The sequence below is a fragment of the Chelonoidis abingdonii genome, chromosome 11 (assembly GCF_003597395.2).
Source record: "Chelonoidis abingdonii isolate Lonesome George chromosome 11, CheloAbing_2.0, whole genome shotgun sequence".
NCBI classification, from domain to species: Eukaryota; Metazoa; Chordata; order Testudines; family Testudinidae; genus Chelonoidis; species Chelonoidis abingdonii.
In genome coordinates this window covers 25,751,526-25,769,799 of record NC_133779.1, presented here as the reverse complement: position 1 = coordinate 25,769,799, position 18,274 = coordinate 25,751,526, and the positions used below count along the sequence as shown (strand labels likewise).

The 18,274-nt window shown below is 50.0% G+C and overlaps 3 protein-coding genes across 3 annotated transcripts in view; 1 reads left to right on the top strand and 2 right to left on the bottom strand.

Annotated features, from left to right (window-relative positions):
* LOC116823303 (uncharacterized) overlaps nt 1-12,278 on the top strand; it is a 703,657-nt gene extending 691,379 nt beyond the window's left edge. Inside the window, 2 exon segments of the mRNA XM_075070438.1 lie at nt 8,771-9,638; nt 11,764-12,278. Coding sequence (XP_074926539.1) covers nt 8,771-9,638; nt 11,764-11,939 — 1,044 coding nt within the window. The 3' untranslated portion in view covers nt 11,940-12,278.
* Nucleotides 1-18,274, bottom strand: part of LOC116824745 (uncharacterized) — an 864,335-nt gene that overhangs the window by 89,968 nt on the left and 756,093 nt on the right. The window lies entirely within an intron of this gene.
* The window catches only part of LOC116824014 (uncharacterized), a 585,485-nt gene that overhangs the window by 202,359 nt on the left and 364,852 nt on the right, over nt 1-18,274 (bottom strand).

Genomic DNA, 18,274 nt, shown 5'->3' with positions numbered 1-18,274 from the left:
TTTTGTAACAGTTGTCTGTTTGACCTAGTTTTAATTTGTGATCCACCATAACCCCCAGAGCCTTTTCAGCCTCGTCAGTTGTTCCCCGTTTTGTAGTTGCGCATTTGTAGCAGTTTCCACTTCTCTTTACTGAATTGCATCATGTTGATTTCAGACCAGTTCTCCAATGTGTCAACATCATCTTGAATCCTAATCCTGCCCCCTAAAGAACTCCCAACCCCGCCCAGCTTGGCGTTAGCTGCAATTTTTATGAGCATCCAATCCATTGTCCAAGTCATTCATGAAAATTTTGAATGGTAACAGACCCAGCACTGACCCCTGTGGGGCCCCACTCATAGAATATCAGGGTTGCAAGGGACCTCAGGAGGTATCTAGTCCAACCCCTGCTCAAAGCAGGACCAATTCCCAACTAAATCATCCCAGCCAGGGCTTTGTCAAGCCTGACCTGAAAAACCTCTAAGGAAGGAGATTCCACCACCTCCCTAGAGAACCCATTCCAGTGCTTCACCACCCTCCTAGTGAAATAGTGTTTCCTAATATCCAACATAGACCTCCCCCACTGCAACTTGAGACCATTACTCCTTGTTCTGTCATTTGCTACCACTGAGAACAGCCGAGCTCCATCCTCTTTGGAACCCCCTTTCAGGTAGTTGAAAGCTGCTATCAAATCCCCCCTCATTCTTCTCTTCTGCAGACTAAACAATCCCAGTTTCCTCAGCCTCTCCTCATAAGTCCTGTGCTCCAGCCCACCTAATCATTTTGTTCCTCCCCGGGACTCTTTCCAATTGTCCACATCCTTCTTCGTAAGTATGGGGCCTTAAAACTGGACACAGTATCCAGATGAGGCCTCACCAGTGCCGATAGAGGGGAATGATCACGTCCCTCGATCTGCTGGCAGTGCTCCTATTTATACAGCCCAAAATACTAATTAGCCTTCTGGCAACAAGGGCACGCTGTCGACTTCATATCCAGCTTCTCGCTCCACTGTAATCCCCAGGTCCTTTTCTGCAGAACTGCTGCCTAGCCACTTGGTCCCTAGTCTGTAGCAGTGCCTAGGATTCTTCCTTCCTAAGTGCAGGACTCTGCACTTGTCCTTGTTGAACCTCATCAGATTGAACTAAATGATCTAAAGCCTGGTCGGAAATCTCTCCAGTTACCCTGACCGGCTGCAGAATAACATCCACGTTTTCTTTCAGTTCATCCCAGCCTCCTGTGGGACAGGGCAGGGAAATGGCTGAGGTGGAGCCCGTTCAGGTAGGGATCACGGGGGAGTTGCTGGTGGGTTGTTTTTGGAGGGAGAGGGGCAGTAAACAGCTAGGAGGTGGGAGCATCTGAGGAGTTTGGTCTGGAGGTGGGAGAGAGGGAGGGGGACAAACCTGCTGGAACTTGGGGTCTAGATTCTAGGGGCAGCCCCATGGGGATTGAGGGAGGAAATGGCACTATTGTGGAACAGGAAACAAACCTCTGGACAGGGCTAGAAAACGGTCTGACAATCCCAGTGCTGGAGCATGACCCTTCTAGTCAGAGGTTGCAATGAAGGGGGTACCCACCAGTGAGGCCTGCGGGAGATGCCCCTCTCCCCCCCCCCACGCACACCCCCAACTGCTGTTATTGGGGGAGGTGTTGGGATTCCTACTGGGGACTGCCCCTTGACTTGCCTGGGGGCTACATCAGCTGTATCAGCCCCCTGGCTAGTAGGTGAGTGTGGAATGTGAAGACCCTGCCTCCTATCTCTGTGGGATGTCCCATGAGACCCCAAGCCTTCATTCTCCCTGGCCTGACTCACAGGAAGGCTGGCAAAGGCCCATCCACAGTCAGTGTCCTGGTTAATGGGAACCATCAAGATGCCAAAGCAACATTAACGGCCCACACTGCATAATTACAATAGGCCCTCAGAGTTATATTTCCTATTCCTAATTTCAGATACAAGAAATATACATTCATATAAATAGGATGGTCACGCTCAGTATATTTCACAGTAGCAGCCGTGTTAGTCTGTATCCGCAAAAAGAACAGGAGTCCTTGTGGCACCTTAGAGACTAACGAATTTATTTGAACATAAGCTTTCATGGGCTGCAGCCCACTTCATCGGATGCATGTAGTGGAAAATACAGTAGGAAGATATGTATATACACAGAGCACATGAAACAATGGGTGTTACCCTACACACGCTGACGAGAGTGATCAGTTAAGGTGAGCTATTACCAGCAGGAGAGAAAAAGAAACTGTTTGTAGTGGTAATGAAAAAGGCCCATTTCCAGCACCTGACAAGGAGATGTAAGGAACTGGGGCGGGGAGGAGGGGAGATAAGCATGGGGAAATAGTTTTACTCAGTAGATTATAAGCTTTGTAATGATACCTTACAAGAGACCTTTCGCATGAAGCATATTCCAGTTACATCGTATTCACACTCATTGGCCTATGTTCATAACATCATATGGAGTGTGACATCCCAGAGGGTTGATGGTCTCTCTCTCCCCTCACTCCGATGCCACCTGAGCAAGGTGGAGGTGAGTGTAGCGGGTTCCTTCTGGGGTGCCACCTGGAAATGAGGCACCACTGAGCTCCCCTGACCCACCAGCCTGGGCTCCTTTTTACACTGTACTTCTGTGACACGCCGCAAAGCCCTCTCTAGGCTGCACTTTCACCAGCATTCACACAGGTAGGGACACACCCAGGTGCAGTTACCTCACCACAACACCCTCACTTCTGCGCTGCGGCCTTCAGAGCTGGGCGGCCAGAGGCTGGCAGCTGCTGAGCCAGAGAGGGCCCAGTTCTGAAGGCAGCCGTGCAGAATTAAGGGTGGCAATACCACGCCAGCCTTACTTCTGCGCTGCTGCTTGCAGCTGTGCTGCCTTCAGACTCAGGCTCCCGGCCAGCAGTTGCAGCTCCCTGGCCACCCAGCTCTGAAGGCAGCATCGTCGTCAGCAGCAGCGCAGAAGTAAGGGTGACAATATCATGACCCCCCTGCAATAACATTGTGACCCCCTCCCCAACCCTTTTGGGGTCAGGACCCTGAGAGAGACACCACTGTGACACTTCAGATTTAAAGATCTGAAATCGTGAAATTGACAGTTTTTAAAATCCCCTGACCGTGAAATTGACCAAAAAGGACAGTGAATTTGGTAGGGCCCTGGGTATGAATCTGGAGGTGGAAGGCAGTTTGGGTGGAAGTGACCGTGAAATGGCAGATGTCATGACTGTAAGGAAAGAAAACAGGAGGATAAGGACAATGGACTTCCACAAAGCAGAGTTCAACGCCCCTAGAGAGCTGGTCGGTAAGGCCCCAATCGAAGGGGCACAGGTGTTTAGGAGAGGCGGCAGTTCCTCAAGGAGAAAATATTCCTGGAGCAACAGCTAGGGTTGCCAGCTGTCTAAACACACAAACCCAAACACACTTCCCCCACCCCCTTCCCCAAAGTCACACCCTCCCCCTTTTCCGAGACCCCGTCCCCACCACTCCACACCCCTTCCTTCTGTCGCTCCCTCCCCCCACCCTTACTCCCTTTCACTGGGCTGAGGCAGGGGATTGGTGCGGGCTTTGGGGTGGGGCCAAGGGGTTTGGAGTATGGGAGAGGGCTCCAGGCTAAGCCTGGGACAGGGGCTTGCATAAAAATCATCCTAATTATGATATAATTATATCGTACTAATATCCCTGTGAAGAATATGGGCTGCAGTGTCACAGTGGGATTCTGCTGCCTGCCTGTCTCCCTGAGTGTCCGGGTGGTTGGCCCTCCTCCCCTGTGAATTGTGGGGCTGTGACTGGGGCAGCAGGTACTGAGTGTTGGGCTCTTGCTCTTTCAGGGGCCAGTGACCTTCGAGGAGGTGGCTGTGTATTTCACCAGGGAAGAGTGGGCTCTGCTGGACCCCGCTCAGAGAGCCCTCTACAGAGCCGTCATGCAAGAGAACTACGAGAACGTGACCTCGCTGGGTAAGGATTCCCATCCCCTCCGTTCTTAGAAGGGGAAGTGACTAGTTAAGATTCACCACATCCTGCGATGTAACCTTAACTCTGCCCTGTTTCATCATCACCCCAACATGCCAGTGACACACACAGCAGTACCCTATACTCTGCCCTGCCCCGGAACACTCTGGGAACAGAGCCCAGGAGCAGAACAGCACAAAGTCTAACGTCGTCTCTTGGCTAAGGCAAAACTTGGGTTCAGGTCTGGCATAAAGAACAGAAGCTGCCTGCCCCTGGCCAGCACTCAAAAACAGACTCCAACGAGAAACTGCAGAACTAGAATTTAATTGCAAACGAGACAGCATGAAATTAGGCCTGAATGAAGACTGGGAGTGGATGGGTCACTGCAAAAACCCTGTTCTTGCCAGGTTCTGTGATCCTGAAAGCAAGCAGAGCCTGATGTCTGTTCACAGCCTGTCTTTTTCTAATGTTGCTTTATATGCGCAGGACCTGACCACTACTTTATGTCAGGCCCCAGGCCTCACACCAGGCCTCTGATACAGGATACTATGCTGTCCTTGGTCCCCTCCTGTTCTTCCTCTACACCTGTTCTCTGGGTAATCTCATCCACAAACACAAATACAGCTGGGGACTCACAGATCTACCTCTCTACTCCAGACCCATCTCCTTCTGTCCAAACTGAAATCCCAGCCAGTCTTTCTAACCTGGGGTCCCCAACGTGGTGCCATCTAAATGCTCCTGCGTCCTGGCCGGTGGTGGAGCATCTGCCAAAATGCTGCCGAATTTCTGCGGCATTTCGGTGGCGACACCCCATGATGATGCGACATCATTGAGAGGCATTGCTGCCAAAATGCCGCAGAAATTCGGCGGCATTTCAGTGGATGCTCCACCACCGCCACAGTCCTTCATCTGGTGCCCGCCAGATGAAAAGGTTGGGGACCACTGCTCTAACCTCTCCTTTGGAATCCCTGTCCATCAGCTCAAACTCAACAGTTAAAATGGCTAAAACTGACCTCTTAATATTCCTCGCAGCCATCTCACCATCTCTTTTTTTTTTTTTTTTCTCTATCGTTGTGGAAAGCATCACTGCCACGCAGACCCGTATCTTTGACACGGACCCCTCCCCGTGTTCTCATGACGTGTCTACATCTTGGATTGTCTTTCTGCTGAATGTCCCTAAACTATGGCCGGTCCTACCCATCCGCAGAGCCGAAATTCTTGTTCAAAGCGCTCATTGTCTCCTGCCTCAGTTACAGAAACATCGTTTACTCTGACCTCAACAAGTGTGAACGCAGAAGAAAACACCTATAAAGCTACCGCATATGACCTATGAGGAAAGGATGAAAGAACCAGGAATGTTTAGTCTTGGGGAAAAAACCTGATAATGGTCCTCAACTATGTTAAAAACTGTTATAAAGGGGGACAGTGATCATTGGTTCTCCTTATCCTAACCCAGTGGGCGTGGAGTAATTGGCTTGATCTGCAGCAAGGGAGGTTTGGGTTGGCTAGTAGGAAAAACTTTCCAACTATAAGAATCATTAACTACTGAAATAAGTTACCAAGAAAGGTTCGTAGAGTCATAGAATATATCAGGGTTGGAAGGGACCTCAGCAGATATCTGGTCCAACCCCCTGCTCAAAGCAGGACCAATCCCCAACTAAATCATCCCAGCCAGGGCTTTGTCAAGCCAGGCCTTAAAAACCTCCAAGGAAGGAGATTCCACCACCTCCCCAGGTAACCCATTCCAGTGCTTCACCACCGTCCTAGGGAAATAGTGTTTCCTGATATCCAACCTAGACCTCCCCCACTGCAACTTGAGACCATTGCTCCTTGGTTCTGTCATCTGCTACCACTGAGAACAATCTAGATCCATCCTCTTTGGAACCCCCTTCAGGTAGTTGAAAGCAGCTATCAAATCTCCCCCTCATTCTTCTCTTCTGCAGACTAAACAATCCCCGTTCCCTCATCCTCTCCTCATAAGTCATGTGCTCCAGCCGCCTGATCATTTTGTTGCCCTCTGCTGGACTCTCCAATTTGTCCACATCCCTTCTGTAGTGTGGGGCCCAAAACTGGACACAGTACTCCAGGTTTGGGCTCACCAGTGCCAAATAGAGGGGAATGATCACATCCCTCGATCTGCTGGCAATGCTCCTACTGATGCAGCCCAATATGCCGTTGGCTTTCTTGGCAGCAAGGGGACACTGCTGACTCATATCCTGCAGAAAAGGACCTGGGGGTTACAGTGGACGAGAAGCTGAACTGCTGCCTAGCCACTCGGTCCCTAGTCTGTAACAGTGAATGGGGTTCTTCAGTCCTAAGTGCAGGAAGAACTCGGGTTCTTGTTTCAGTCTCCCCACCTGAAAAGCTGGCTACCAGAAGACAAAAAGCCTTTGTGAATGATGCTCCCCCTGCTTTTTCCTCACTTATCTGAGTTTCCTTTGTGTCCCTTCTTGCTCCAGAGCACACGTTTCTTTATTTAGGACAGACCAGTTTGCCAACCTCAGTTTGGGCAGGGCTGTGGCTTTTGGAACAGGTGGCGATAACTTTCTGACGGGGAAATGTTACAACTTCACCTATAATGTTGCCACACACCTTATATCAGGACAATACCGAGCAGCACATTATGAGTTTGCAAATGATCCCTCCCAAGGTGTACTTTTCACGAAGATTTTTACAATAGTGCGTGGGGTGTGAATCCAGGGGTGCGTTCGGTCCCAGCCTCTCTGCTAAGAGGTGGGGAAATCCATATCCTTCTTGTTCATTGTTTGCAATGTGTCAGCGTGTGGGCAATGGGAGCTACCAGGGTATTCTCAAAAGCTCCGTTGATACGGAACCTAAAGAACAGACAGAAGAGACCCATATCTGTCTCTTCACCTGCCCTGAGAGGAAACAGCCCTTTTCTAACCACGAGGGAGCAAAGCAGCACATTGGGGGAATTGAGGCATGAGCAGGAGTCATACAAATATTACAAAAAATCCCCCACTTTTTCAGAGCCCCATTAAACTAAACCACATTATTCCAACCGTAAACACCCCAGTAGCCCAGTCCACATGCAGTGTTCCTCGATATGACAGAGCTGCACCATTTCTGAGTCCTTATGTTCCTCCCAGCCACAACACAACCCCTTCCCCGGCACAAGTGTGCGTGTGTGTCCCTGGTGATGTCCTAAGTTGAGACACAGAGACTCCCTTCCTATCTGCAGCAGTCACAAACTCTCTTCCCAGCAGGCTCCTGGAGTCCGTCCCTCCTGAAGTCACCTGGCCTGATTCTTACTTTTCACAGTCTTCTTTTCTAGGGGAGTTAGAGTCTGTTGGTCCTAAATTCTCCAGCCTTCCGTGTTCATACCCCCCACCTCCATTACACCTCTCCCGACATCTACTGCTCCTGACAGCCTGCGTTCAGAGTCATCCCCGCTCCCTCCTATTCCTCACTACGCTGCACCCCACCAGCCCACGCTCGCCAGTCCCGGCTTCCCTCTCTCTCTTTCTTCCTTTCTGGGCCTCTGAGATCAGCGAGAAGCATTTGCAGGGGGCCATCGCTCTGCAGGACGTGGATTTACCGTCTCTGTGCTCTAGGAGCCCCGTTGATGATGAGCGTCTGCCTGGTGTGTGTTCCTGACAGAGGTGGAGGTAGTTAAATCCCCCATAGAAAGTGTGTCCTGCACCTCTGAGCACAGGCACTGACTCTGTGGGTGCTCTGGGGCTGGAGCACCCAAGGGGAAAAATTGTGGGTGCACTGGCAGCCTCACAGATCAGCTTCTCTCCCTCCCTGCCGGCCTTCCTGCCCACCGCAATCAGCTGTGCAGCGGGTGCAGGGTGCACTGGGGATGGGGGAGGAGCAGGGACAGGAAGTGGCAGGGGAGGGGTGGGGGTTTGGGGGAAGGGGTGGAGTGGGGGCAGGGTCTGGGGCGGAGCAGGGGTGAAACACGCCCCCCCTCCAGGAGCATGGGGCATTGGTGCCTCTGCCTCTGAGCATCTGCGGGGCTGCCCTGGGATTTTATCCTCAGCCTGTTTTAGAGCAATAAAATCATGACATTTTTTGGTGACAAATGAATTCCCCTCATCTTCCTGAGCAGGGTTTCCAGTATCCAGCCCTGACGTGAGCTCCCAGCCGCAACGAGGGGAAGAGCCATTGATTCCAGATCTCCAGGGCTTGGAGGAAAGGGAGAGCATCTGCACTGGTGAGGCATCATTAAACAAACTCAAAAACTGTCCGTGCCTGAAGGAAACAGCTGGGATTCCCTACAGAGACCTTGTGAGCTCTCCGTGTCCTGCAGGTGTCATACGCTCACAGCCAATACCACTCCTGGCTTCCCACCCACCCTGACTGACACCTGGCAGTAGCTCCCTCCCTGACCTCTCTTCTCCCAGGAGTTTTTGGGTGAGATGTGGCGGCGGAATTGATCCTCTCCTGACTCCCCGTGGGGAAGAGTTTGGGAAAATTCAGTTCCTGATTTTTTTTTGTCTCTCCAGCACAGACTCTCTCTTTTCCATTCCTGTTTCTGAGGTTTCCTTCTCTATCCCAGCAGGTGATGGGATGGTGAGTGAGAAGAGGGAACAGAATCCTAAAGAGGAAGATACTGAGCAAGTGGAACTGCACAGGGCATTATCACGAAGAGCGAAAGGGAACGTGCCTGGGAATTGTGAGCAGGGAGATGGTTATAGACATCCACAAAGGCCAGAGCAGCAGCCGGGAAACCAGACAGAGGAAAAAGTGGGTAAATCCATAAATTGTTGGGAAACTCACAAAGATGTCAAGGGATCCCCAGCCCAGCCGAGAATCCTCAGGGGAAAGAAAAACAACCCAGGCATAGAGTGTGGGATAAACGTCAGTAGATGCTCAGACCTTATTAACCATGAGGGAATCCGGACAGGAGAGAAACCCTATGAATGCGGTGAGTGTGGGAAAACCTTCACTCAGAGCTCAGCCTTCGTTACACATCAGAGAATTCACACGGGAGAAAGGCCCTATGAATGCTGTGAGTGCGGGAAACGCTTTGCTCAGAGTTCAGCCCTTCTGATACATCAACGAATCCACTCAGGGGAGAGACCCTATGGATGCTGCGAGTGCGGAAAAAACTTCAGTAACAGCTCAGCCCTTATTACGCATCAGAGGATCCACACGGGGGAGAGACCGTATGAATGCAGCGAGTGTGGGAAAAGCTTCACTCAGAGCTCAAACCTTACTATTCATGAGAGAATCCACAGAGGAGAGAGACCCTACGAATGCTGCGAATGCGGGAAAAACTTCCCTCGGAGCTCAGCCCTTATAAGGCATCAGAGAATCCATGCGGGGGAGAGACCCTACGAATGCCATGAGTGCGGGAAAAGCTTCACTGAAAGCTCAGACCTTCTTATACATCAGAGAGTCCACACAGGAGAAAGACCCTATAAATGCAGTGAGTGCGGGAAAAGCTTCACTAAGAGATCAGTCCTTGTCACGCATCAGAGGATCCACACCGGGGAGAGACCTTACGAATGCTGCGAGTGTGGGAAAAGCTTCACTCAGAGCTCAGCGCTTATCGCACATCAGCGAATTCACAGAGGGGAGAGACCCTACGGATGCTGTGAGTGCGGGAAAAGCTTCACTGACAAATCAGCCCTGGTCGCACATCAGAGAATCCACAGCGGAGAGAGACCCTATGAATGCGGCAAGTGTGGGAAAAACTTCACACGTAACTCGGCCCTAATTACGCATCAGAGGATCCACACGGGTGAGAAACCCTATGAATGCCATGAGTGTAGGAAAAACTTCCATCAGAGCTCAGCCCTTACTTACCATCAGAGAATCTGCCGGGGCAATAACCATAATTAAGACCTTGTCTATGGCTGTCGAAAGATTTTTTTTTTCTTTAATACTTTTGCTAATTCCCATATAGTGACCCTCAAGGCTGTTTGTACCCTTTGCTTCACCGTGATCCTGCAGGTCCCCCAGGGGAGTTGCCAACTTCTGTCTTTTGTAGCTCGGCCTTCTTTTAAGTGAAGCCCAAGGTCCTTTCTACCTACTCCATTGTTCTATCAATAGTGGGACTGTACGTCCCGCCTGCCAGGAATGTCCTTCAGACACAGATGGGGGAAACAGGGGCAGGGCTGCCCAGAGGATTCAGGGGGCCTGGGGCAAAGCAATTTCAGGGGCCCCCTTCCATAAAAAAAAGTTGCAATACTATAGAATACTATATACTTGTGGGGGCCCCTGCGGGGCCTGGGGCATATTGCCCCACTTGCCCCCCCCACCCCGGGCAGCCCTGAACAGGAGTTATCTCAGCTAGCTACATTGAGGTAAAATATTCATTTCCACTTTGATTCTCGAGGCATTCGCTAGCTGAACTATTCTTGCAGGAAAGACCTGACCCATGTCTCGATGCCCAGGTTATAGAGAATGTTTCCTCATGACCTGACCTAACCTCTGTCATTGTCCTAATCTCAACAAACCTTAAGCATCACATTTATACGCCTCCTCCCACTGCAAAGCAATTGGTAAAGTCACCGGGTCTCCTTTCTGGGGGACCAATCGTCTTCTTCCCAGTTGTTGTCACGTTGCTCTGAGTTGGGATGAGTAGCAGTTATGTCTGGTACCTTTATCCTCATTTAAAATGTATTTAACTATAACAAGGAGCCTGGGCAGGGGGGAAAGTGTCAATTCAGCGTCTGTGGTGCTGAAGGAGATGGGAGGATTCCCTGTTTCCCCACCATCCCATCAGAGTTACTCTTTGTCCGAGCCATGTAGAATTGATCTTTTCCACCTCCCAAAGGGTGACGTGATGAGGTGTTCTCAGCTCACTCTTTGATTTCCTTGATCCTAAATCAGACTCATCAGGACTGGAGCGGAAAGTGTCGCAGACCTGGACGAGGAATCCGAGTGTGTCCAAAACACAGTTTGATCATTGAGTTTAAATGCCGCTCTCCATCCTTTTGCAAAGCAGCTTCTGGGCTTTTTCCTGCTGAGTATGGATTGTTTGCAGATTAGAAGTTTAGCTGTTCCCCCTCCCCCACGATGATAAAGCTAAAACTTTCCTAAATAACATGACGCAATAAAAGGAGACAGTGCTGAACAAAGCACCTTTGAACATATCCGAGAAGAACACAACGTGAACCTGTTGTCCTGACTGTGAGTCATCAGATATAATCTGCTCTGGAATTTTACTTTATCTAAAACTGAAAGTGTCTTATTCCTCTCAGTGTTGTAGATTTTTCTCCCTTTCCTAAAGGCCGTTTGGTTACATAGTGGGGCGCTAGTTTTGTTTGAGAGAATGTAGCTCAGATTTATTGGGGACTTTGAGACAACTAGCTATCTGGCAAAAATAGTCATTTATTTTATTCTTGCTTTTCCGCCACCCCGCCATGATGACAGTTCAGTCAACTCTGGAGATTCTGATGCAGTTCGGTCAACACAGGAGAGTACTCCAATAGGACATGATGCCAAAGAAACATTCGTGTTTTTAATTCTCCACTATGAAATGCTGAATGGCCCACTCCAAATTCTACAATGTACTGAAGGAGCTGCATGCGATCACTGTATTGTTCAGTTCGTTAGGCCAATATTATCTCAAGTGACCGGAGGAGAAAGTACCACGATATGTGGCTTGGAGTTCTGCAATATGCTCACGCAGCTGATTCCCAAAGCAGTTAGGAGCCAGGGCCTACAGGAGGTGACGCCTGCAGATATCTCCTAGCTAAGATTTCGATTGGTGAAACATTGTCCCTAACTATGCAAATATGGAGGAAATAGAAGCAGCGTTTGTGTTGAACTAACCCTCTGTAGGTGCTGCAAAGGAGTGTAAAATGAAATCCGTGTTGCACATGAGATAGCTGAAGAAAAATAACTATTTTTTTTAACAGAAACTCTGCCTGGTGTAGCTTACAGAGAGTCCGATTCAGGTCTGTGTCTGGTTCCTAACAGAGACCTGTGCCACCAGAGAGATCAACGCCTAGGCTCCTGGACAGCGAATGGGGAGAAACTGGCACCTTGGAATGGGATTCACAAAACCTGTCATGCTAGGTGGCTTCTCACCTAAGTCCCCTGCTGTCCCTCCCCATCACCTCTCCACCCTCAGCTTCTTGCTTCTCCCTCCTCTCCCCGACGGCTGGATTTACGGCCACAAGGGAGCAGCAGATCATCTGGGTCTGACCTCATATAGGAGAGGCCACTGACATCACCCCTCAACTATGCCATGGCCGCAGAACAGGAGGGACCCAGGTGCACCAGTGGCTGACGCCCGTGCAGTGACAGAGACGCGCGGATGGCGATGTGCCCTTGTTGCCAAGGCATTTAAGATTTGTTGTCCCAAATCAGAGGGAAGTGGAAATGTATGAGGAATTTTATACCCTCAGTTGATAAACGAGGTAAAAATTGAGTGGAACGCCAGATACATTTTTGGGAATTAGAGAGAAAATGGGGGAAAAACGTGCAAGGACTTTATATCAAGCAATAATCAAGAATTTGACAAAACAGCAACATTGGAGAAGATCTGATGTTAATATATCATTAGATGGGAAAATCTCGGGGGATAATATCAGTCACAGATAATTAGAGAAAAACAGGGCAATATTTTTAAGGATGCTATGTCACTATTTTAGAATTAAGAAGTAAGTGGGGGTGAAAACCTATTTATTTGTTCACAGAGAAAAACACCAATATCAATGTTCGGTAATTTGAGAGACAGGTGGGGGGCATTATAGAGACATGATCAAGAAACAGCAGAAGGGGACGGTTTCCCCCTTGGCTGACAATCACACGGGAGCAAGGAGCACTGGGCAATGCTGCTTTAGTAGGGAACAGGATGAGGGCGGATGCGGCCAGTGGGGAGCGGGGGAGCACGGGGGTCTTGGACCAGCACTAGCAGCTGCTGTGGGGGAGGGGTGCTGGGTCGGGCTGGGTAGGGACGAAGCAGGAAGCAAGTGGGAGACGGTAATCTGGGGCTGGGTTGTCTCCATTGGGGGGACACATGCTCCGCCCTTTCTATCCTGTGCTCTTTCCATGCCCTGTTGCTGGCAGAGAACAGCCACCCAATCCCCACCCCAGAGGCAGGCGCATCTCAGGGTCCTCCTATTCTGCACCCACTAACCCCCTGCCCATTCAGGGAATGGCTGAGGGCATCGCGTTCCCCCCCAAAACAAGGATGATTTGCTGCAAATAAAACGGGGTGGGAAAACATCCCAAATCGGAGGTGATTTTAAACTGAAATGGGAGCGAAACTTGAGCATAATAGATAACAAAGCAACACGGTGAGAGAGAAGAGGGAGAACCAACAAGGATTTTATAGCTGTGCTTGATGATTACAGAGAAAGGGGGAAGCCTGTCAGGGTGCAGGGGCCGCACTGCAGAATGACCTCCCCTGGAATTGTCCCTGCGGGCAAGTCCCAGCAGGACTGGCGCTAGTGTTTCTAGCGCCCTAGGCACACGGCCATTTCACCGCCCCGCAGCTCCGGTGGACCTGCCGCAGTCATGCCTGTGGAGAGGGTCCGCTGGTCCGTGGCTCCGGTGGAGCTGTTGCAGCCGTGCCTGCGGGAGGTCCACCGGAGCCGCAGGACCAGGGGACCCTCCGCCGGCACTACTGCAGCAGGTCCACTGGAGCTGCCTGCCGTGCCCTCCCCCCCAGCAAAATGCTGCCCCCCAATAATCCTGCCGCCCTAGGCGATTGCCTAGGCCGCCTAAATGGAAGTGCCGGCCCTGCGTCCCGGTTGTTCCCCACCTGTAATTGAGGTACAGAGTGTGGCCATTTATTCTGGTCGCACTTGCCTGTGGGAGTCTGTCCTTTGCCTAGGCAAGGGGACGCCTGGCCCCTTACTGAAAGTGAGTGGGGTTTTTGGTTCGCTCTCTCCCAGCACCAAAAGAAAGAAGAAGGGTGGATGAGAAATCAGGACCCTGAGACTGACAGTCCCCAGGGCCAGTGGGGAGAGGGCAATGGCTCAGGTTGACCTGATTGACAGGGCAGGCAGGTCAATGAGGGAATCAGGAGGCCGGGGGGATCCCGTCCTCCATGTGAGCTGGAGCTTCTTGGGCCGGAGTAGGGCAGAGTTAAGGAGAGAGGAGTGACCAGAACCAGGGACCAAATCTGTGCTGGGAGCAAAGCTGCAGAAACCAGAGCCAGCGGGGCCAGAAAAGCCACCCAGGGGGCTGGAGGCAGAGTAGCAGCATCAGGGCTGAGGGCGAGTGGAGCTGGACCTGGAGCAGTGTGGAGCTGGGTGCGGTGAGCAGCTGGGGAGAGCGAGGGGGACCCTGTGCAGAAGGCCCAGTGCAGGGAGGTGCCCCCCAGCCAAACCAGCCTTGGAGAGGGACCGTAACCCCAATGGGGGGGGTGATGCTGGGAAGAAGAGTCCTGCTACCCAGAGCGTGAAGCCATGTCCAACTCGCGACGTCCCTGCAGCACGGCCAGAGCGTGGGAAGGACAGGTGAGGCACAGGCAGCGAACGGCCCTTTAACCTCCAGAGACGCTGGTTGTGATGTCCCCGTGTAACTGAGCGGGGTTGTTTGTTTTCCTTTAATCTTTCCCATTTTGCCTTATTTTTTAAATTGGTGGCTGGTTAATAAATTGTGTTTGCTTGAACTATGTGTAATGATCAGTGGGTTGGGGAAGCGTGCAGAGCAGAGAGAGCCCCCCCGGCGCGGGGACACCCTCGCCCCTGTCCGAAGTGATCATGACAAGGTTGGGGGTCGAGCCCCCCAGGAATCCTGGGCCCAGCCTTATTGGAGTTATGTGGACTCTGCCACACAGGAGGGTGGAAGGGGACCCTTGAGGTCGGGCAGGGCTCTGGGTAAAGGGAGTGGGAGCAAGGACTCAGATCCTTCCACTAGCCAAGTCATGCATAAGCCAGGGAAGTTCCCCCCAATACCAGGACCATTCCCCCGTTTACACCTACAATGGCCTTTGGGTCAGGTCCCAGAAACACTGAGTCCTCTTTGAATGCCTGGATTTTTACCAAGTCTCCCCAGAGTGGGGTTGCACTTTTGTAGGACCTTTTTCCCAATACCAGAATACCTTTGGAAGAGCTGCTGGTCCTTTGTACCTGCAGATACAAGCAACTGCTACCCTCATGCAGCCATTCTGCAGCTGTGTGTCTGCTATATCACCTTCTCCTCCAGCTGGTCACCATTTTTATCTCCCGTTATACTTATTCGTTAACATTTCTGAGGGTGGCAGAGTCTCAAACTTGAGGACCCTCCATGAATCTTATGGAGGTGATGTTTACTCTGGTCAGGCTTTACGATGACACACCAGATACCTCTTTCCAACTTAATCCTTTTCTAGTTATAGGAACTCTGTGTATAAACCCTTCAGCGCACATAAGCCCAAGACACCATGAACAATTTGTCGGCTGTGGCTGTAAGAATCTGCTATAGATCCATGCTGCTAACACCCATTGTTTAATTACAGATTAATTACATCGTTTTTTACAGCTGTGGTCTCCTCATCTCAAAAAGATATACAGGCGAGTCTCATCTTACATGGGGGTTCCATTCCGCGGGCAGCGCGTAAAGCGAAAACCGCGTATAGTCAAAATTACATTGAGTTGAATGGCTGGCGGACTCACCCGCACTACAGGTACAGTCTTAAAATTGTTATTTTTCTCTTTTTTTGTTTTTGTTTTTGCCACCCACATAAAGCTGAAATCACGCATGTTAAATGCGCATAAGATGTGACAGACCTGGCCTGGCATTAGAAAAAGTTCAGAGAAGGGCAACTAAAATTATTAGGCGCTTGGAACAGGTCCCATATGAGGAGAGATAAAAGAGGCTAGGGCTTTTCAGCTTGGAAAAGCTAAGGGAGGATATGATAGAGGTTTAAAAGAGACCTGGATAAATTCATGGAGGTTAAGTCCATTAATGGCTGTTAGCCAGGCTGGGTAAGGCATGGTGTCCCTAGCCTCTGTTTGTCAGAGGATGGAGATGGATGGCAGGAGAGAGATCACTTGATCACTGTTAGGTTCACTCCCTCTGGGGCACCTGGCATTGGTCACTGTTGGTAGACAGGATACTGGCTAGACGGACCTTTGGTCTGACCCAGTATGGCCGTTCTTATGTTCCACTGATTTTTTTTTTTTTAACAGTTTAGTATCTCAGCTACTTTTGAGCCATCATTAATTTCCTCCCCACCCCCTTCGTTTGTTAATTCATACACATACTTGCTCTCTACTACTACTTTCCTCCTTGACAAATTTAAGCCTGTTCATCTTAACCCCTGTAGCTTAGCATCAGCTCATGTATGCTAGGGTAACAGATCAGGTTATACAAATGTGTTAAAAAACTTTGTTTCAGTAAAAGGACCGGGCTACTTTGGGGCTAGTTTTTAAGTGACTTTGGGCTACTAATGCAGTAGGAATCTGGCTACCGCTCGAAGCCTAAATCCACTGCAGCCCTATTTCTGTGCTGAACCAGGCACCAAGCCTGAAATTCTAGCGTGTGGCTAGTGGATGTGATAGGTTCACTTGAATAGGCCGGGCGGTGAAGGGATTGAAGTGTGGCTCTGCAGTATTAGCGAGACGCCCGGAATTATGGTGTGCATTTCCAATGGGGGCGTAATTAAGCATTGGAACAATTTCTCAAGGTGGGGGTGGGGGTATGTGTGTGGTGGAGTCTTCATCTCTGACACATTTTTAAATCAAGGTTGGATTTTTTTTTCCTAACTGATGCTCGAGGAATTAGTTTGTGGGAAGTTCTGTGTGACACAGGAGGTCAGGCTAAGGCACAGGGGACCCTTCTCTATGAATAATCTGCCCAGTGTTGTCTGTGTTCACTTTCTGCAGCCGCTCTTACCTCATCTGCGACGTGTGGGTAATGGTGACAGGTATCTTCCCAAGAGTGTGACGCCTCAGCCAGTACAAACTGCTGAGAAATACACAGACATATCCACTTCCCAGCCCAGGGTAGTCTCCAGGGTGTGTTGGGGGGAAGCTCCCTCACCCAGCCATGGGCAGGCTTTTGCTGGATGTTTCAGGCCTAGCTCACAACCTTTTAAAAGCAGGTCGTGTGTGGGTGTGGGGTGTCTATCTCAAGAACCCTTTGACCCCACCAAATGACTGAAAATTTGCACCCCTGGCCCTTGGGTGGCGTATCACTGTTCAGCCAATCAGACTGTGTATGTGAATTTAAAGAAAAAGTGTGAACAATGTGATTTCAGAAAGAAATGCTGTTGCAACACAACAGTGCCAAAAATATTACTAGGAGTCCGGTGGCACCGTAAAGACTAACCGATTTATTTGGGCATAAGCTTTTGTGGGTAAAAAACCCCACTTCTTCAGATGCATGGAGATGCATTTCACTCCATGCAACTGCAGTGGGTTCTTTTTAACCCACGAAAGCTTATGCCCAAATAAATCTGTAAGTCTTTAAGGTGCCACCGGACTCCTCATTGTTTTGTGGATACAGACTAACACGGCTATGCCTCTGATACTTGACAAAATATTACTGCGGTTGATAATGTGAGCTGGCTACTCTATGGAAAATTACCTTCGGTTCCCTGGCAACTGAAGGTTGCTAATAGATTTCTTGCACAAGGAGGGTGTTGTTGCTTCTCTTCTTGCAGGGGAAAGTCTCACTTGATTCTTTTATTTTATGGGATCATCCCTCAACCTTTGCCGGCAGCGTTTTCACTTGAAGTTACACAGGCTGTTTTTCTTCAAGCCCCATCAAGGCATTTGCTTGTGGAGACTGTCTAGCATCTTAAGGCAGAGGCGTATGGATTGAATACTCGCAGCCTGACAAAGTTAAAAGCCAGAAGATAGAAATGAGCAAATGTACAGAATAAAGTTTATCTGAAGCCACAGCACCCAGAGAATTAAACAGACTAAAATCGGAGCATTCAGCTGGTGATTAGCACACTCTGCTGAGAGGCCTTTCTTCAAATCCTTTCTGGGTGGTGTTGGCAGACCCAGCAGCAGCTCTTATCCAGACCCCTTGGCTTCGCTGAACCATCATAGCTGGCAACCAGTCCAGCTCTCGTGTGTGTTAAAGAGGGGCTGGATTTTAAAAAAAGGTGTTTACATTTTATGAAATGCTTGCGGTGTTGCCTGCATTAATCTCACTTGTAATATCTGTCTCCCATTATAAGGCAGGGGTCAGCAACCTTTCAGAAGCACTATTCTGAGTCATTTATTCACTCTCATTTAAGGTTTCGCGTGCCAGTCATACATTTTAATGTTTTTAGATGGTCTCTTTCTATAAGTCTATAATATAGAACTAAACTATTGTCATATGTAAAGTAAATAAGGTTTCTAAAATGTTTAAGAAGCTTCATTTAAAATTAACTTAAAATGCAGAGCCCCCCCGGACTGGTGGCCAGGGCCCGGGCAGCGTGAGTGCCCCGGAAAATCAGCTCGCGTGCCGCCTCTGGCACATGGGCCATAGGTTGCC